We start from the raw sequence: 3,111 nt of genomic DNA on the forward strand, positions 1-3,111 counted from the left end.
CTTTGTTTTTTGGTCACGTCTAATTTTTCACTTATTACTCAGCAAAGCATGAATGGTTTATAGTGATGAGTATTAGTCATTTGTGTAGAAGAATGAAGTTACGAGGAGTTTTGACCCAAGCACTCTGCGACAACTTTTCTACTAATGTTTTTGTATAATAATTATATAAGTAAAGCAGATCTCTTTTTAGTAAAGCAAATCTCCTTTTAATAAGCACCAATGAAAATGAAAGAAAAGCAAAACTGTTTAACATGATCAGCACTTAATCTAAAAGCCAATCAGGCGTATCGAATCAGATAATGCCTGATGCGCCTTACGTAGCCTCTCTTATTACATGCAGCATGCCTATAAAAACACCCCTCTTCTCAGTCTTCACCACCCACCTCTCTTATCTACTCATGGACTCCACCAATATTATGCTTGCCAAAGATACCACCTGGTGCTTCTTCGCACTTCCCGTCTTTCTTGACCCGTTTGTTCTGTTGTATCTTTTCGTGACCTTGATCGCTGTCTCAGTTTTTGCTTGGGCCTTTTCGTCGGCCGGTGGGGCCTGGAGAAATGGGCGGAACCTATTGGGCTCCGTGCCAATCCCGGGCCTCAAAGGCCTTCCTGTTGTGGGGAGCATGTTGGGTCTGAGCCAGGGCTTGCCTCACCGCTCTCTGGCTTCGATAGCTTCACTTGGGTCTGGGCTCCACAAGCAGCTCATGGCGTTCAGCCTGGGTTCGACTCCTCTGGTGGTCACTTGTGATCCTGTTATTGCGCGAGAGATTCTCACTTCGCCTCACTTCGCGGACCGTCCTGTTAAGCAATCCGCGAAGGCTCTCTTGTTCACGCGAACCATTGGGTTCTCCCCCAACGGCGCTTACTGGCGCGGCCTCAGGAGGATTGCGTCCACGCATCTTTTCGCTCCTCGTCGCATTGCGGCCCATGAGGCCGGGCGACAGCTGGACTCGGCTGCTCTGCTGCGTGGCATAGCAGCCGAGCAAGCGACTAGGGGAGTGGTGACTTTGAGGAGGCACCTGCAAGATGCAGCGTTGAGTAATATTATGGGGAGTGTTTTCGGGACAAGGCTGGGCAGGGAGAATAATAACAAGGATATGAATGAGCTGAGAGAAATGGTTGCGGAAGGGTTTGAACTGCTGGGCGCGTTCAACTGGTGCGACTATCTGCCCTGGCTTAGCTATGTGTATGATCCGCATCACATAGTCCAGCGATGCGAGACTCTTGTGCCCCGAGTCAAAGAGTTTGTCGGAAAACTTATTCAGCAACATAAACTTAACAAGTCCAGTGATGGTGCGGATGATAATGCTGATTTTGTTGATGTTCTGTTGTCACTGGACGGCGAGGACAAGCTCAACGACGACGACTTGGCCGCCGTATCTTGGGTAATTAATTATAATCACGTTTTAAAATTGATGGCACTATTATCCGACCTGACTTGATTAAAAATAAATACAAAAATATTTTTAGTATGGGCTAATGAACACAAGTCAGTTACCGTTTATGGTTACTTCGCAGAAAAATCTGAACTTAATTTATGTGGGACGTAACACATTGATGAAGTCATCATTTGTTGATTTTTCATTGATTTGACCTATCTACAATTGCATGCAGGAAATGATTTTCAGAGGGACCGATACAACCGCTTTGTTGACCGAATGGGTGATGGCCGAGTTGGTATTGCACCCGGATATCCAACTTAAACTATACAGCCAGATTTACGACGTCGTCGGCAACAAAGACGTCACGGATGCTGACGTGGCGAAGCTCCCCTATCTCCAGGCTGTAGTGAAAGAGACTCTCCGTATCCACCCACCCGGCCCACTACTCTCATGGGCCAGGCTGTCCACCTCGGACGTCCAGTTGAGTAATGGCATGGTGATCCCCGCAAACACAACTGCATTGGTGAACATGTGGGCCATCACTCATGACTCAGCACTGTGGGAGGCCCCGCTGGAGTTCAAGCCAGAAAGGTTCACAGGAGACGGTGACGTGGACGTGCGAGGTGGGGACCTCAGGTTAGCCCCGTTTGGAGCGGGTCGTCGGGTTTGCCCGGGCAAGAATCTGGGCCTGGTCACGGTGAATATGTGGGTGGCCAAGTTGGTGCAGAAGTACAAGTGGGTCCAGGAAGTGACTCAGAATCCAGTTGACTTGACTGAAGTGTTGAAGCTATCTTGTGAAATGAAGACCCCACTTTGTGCTGTAGCCGTCTCAAGGAACCTCGTTGACTAAGCTCTAAGTATATATGTCACGGTTATATAAACACCATAATTATATAAGCTACTGAAGCTGAACCGCAATTGTTAGCTACTATAATATCTGTAGTTACGTATCTATATGCATTACGTACTAAATCCTTGAATGTTGTATCCATATATTGTAATGTTGATGTGAAATATAATCCAAAGTCTCTGCTTTAGCGAAGATCTTGCGACTGTTATTATAATATTGTGTACACAGTCTATGTGATTATTGGTTTAGTTTGTTGCCTGTTTGCGTGCTCAATTGGATTAGCGTTGTCATTTTAACTTGGTAGTTAGTACTAGTAGTATTATTGTTCCTCTCTCAAAACACACTTCATGCCCGTAAATTTCTTCCTTTTTAGTTCTTGAATCGGGAGATTTCTGAATTGAACACTCCAAACTGTATAAATCATTTTTACTGACATTTTTCAAATAGACAAGGATTTGGCTTTTTGAAACCAGTGATGGATCTGACTATAAAATTAAGGGGGTCAATTTTTTTAAAAAAAATTAAGAGGAGTCACAAAAAAAATTAAGAAGATCAATTTCAATTTTACAACCTAAAAATATGTATAATATTAAAAAAAATAATTTAAAAAGCCCTCCTACTAAGATCCGCCTCTGTTTGAAACATAATTCAAAAAAATTGATCATACACATTTAAAATAAATAATTTTAAAATTTCACTTTTCTTATTTAAATGTGTGAGTATATCATACTCAAACTCTTACTCTCGTATATGACCTACTCCCTCCGTCCCCCTGAATTGTATACATTGGGGGACGGGGACGCGGCACGGACTTTAATGCTCCTGTAAAGTGTAGTTATGTAATTTATTTTTAAAATTTTCTTTTTCTGAATTAAAGTT

General features: G+C 43.5%; 1 protein-coding gene across 1 annotated transcript; it reads left to right on the top strand.

Annotated features, from left to right (window-relative positions):
- Positions 1–309: 309 nt before the first annotated feature.
- Positions 310–2,424, top strand: LOC108211820 (cytochrome P450 78A7). The gene is made up of 2 exons (XM_017383514.2): positions 310–1,385; positions 1,615–2,424. Exons 1-2 carry the CDS (start codon positions 342–344, stop codon positions 2,230–2,232), a joined length of 1,662 nt encoding a protein of 553 aa, XP_017239003.2. The 5' UTR covers positions 310–341; the 3' UTR covers positions 2,233–2,424.
- The last annotated feature ends 687 nt before the right edge of the window (positions 2,425–3,111 follow it).

Source organism: Daucus carota, chromosome 3 (genome assembly GCF_001625215.2).
Source record: "Daucus carota subsp. sativus chromosome 3, DH1 v3.0, whole genome shotgun sequence".
Classification (NCBI taxonomy): domain Eukaryota; kingdom Viridiplantae; phylum Streptophyta; class Magnoliopsida; order Apiales; family Apiaceae; genus Daucus; species Daucus carota.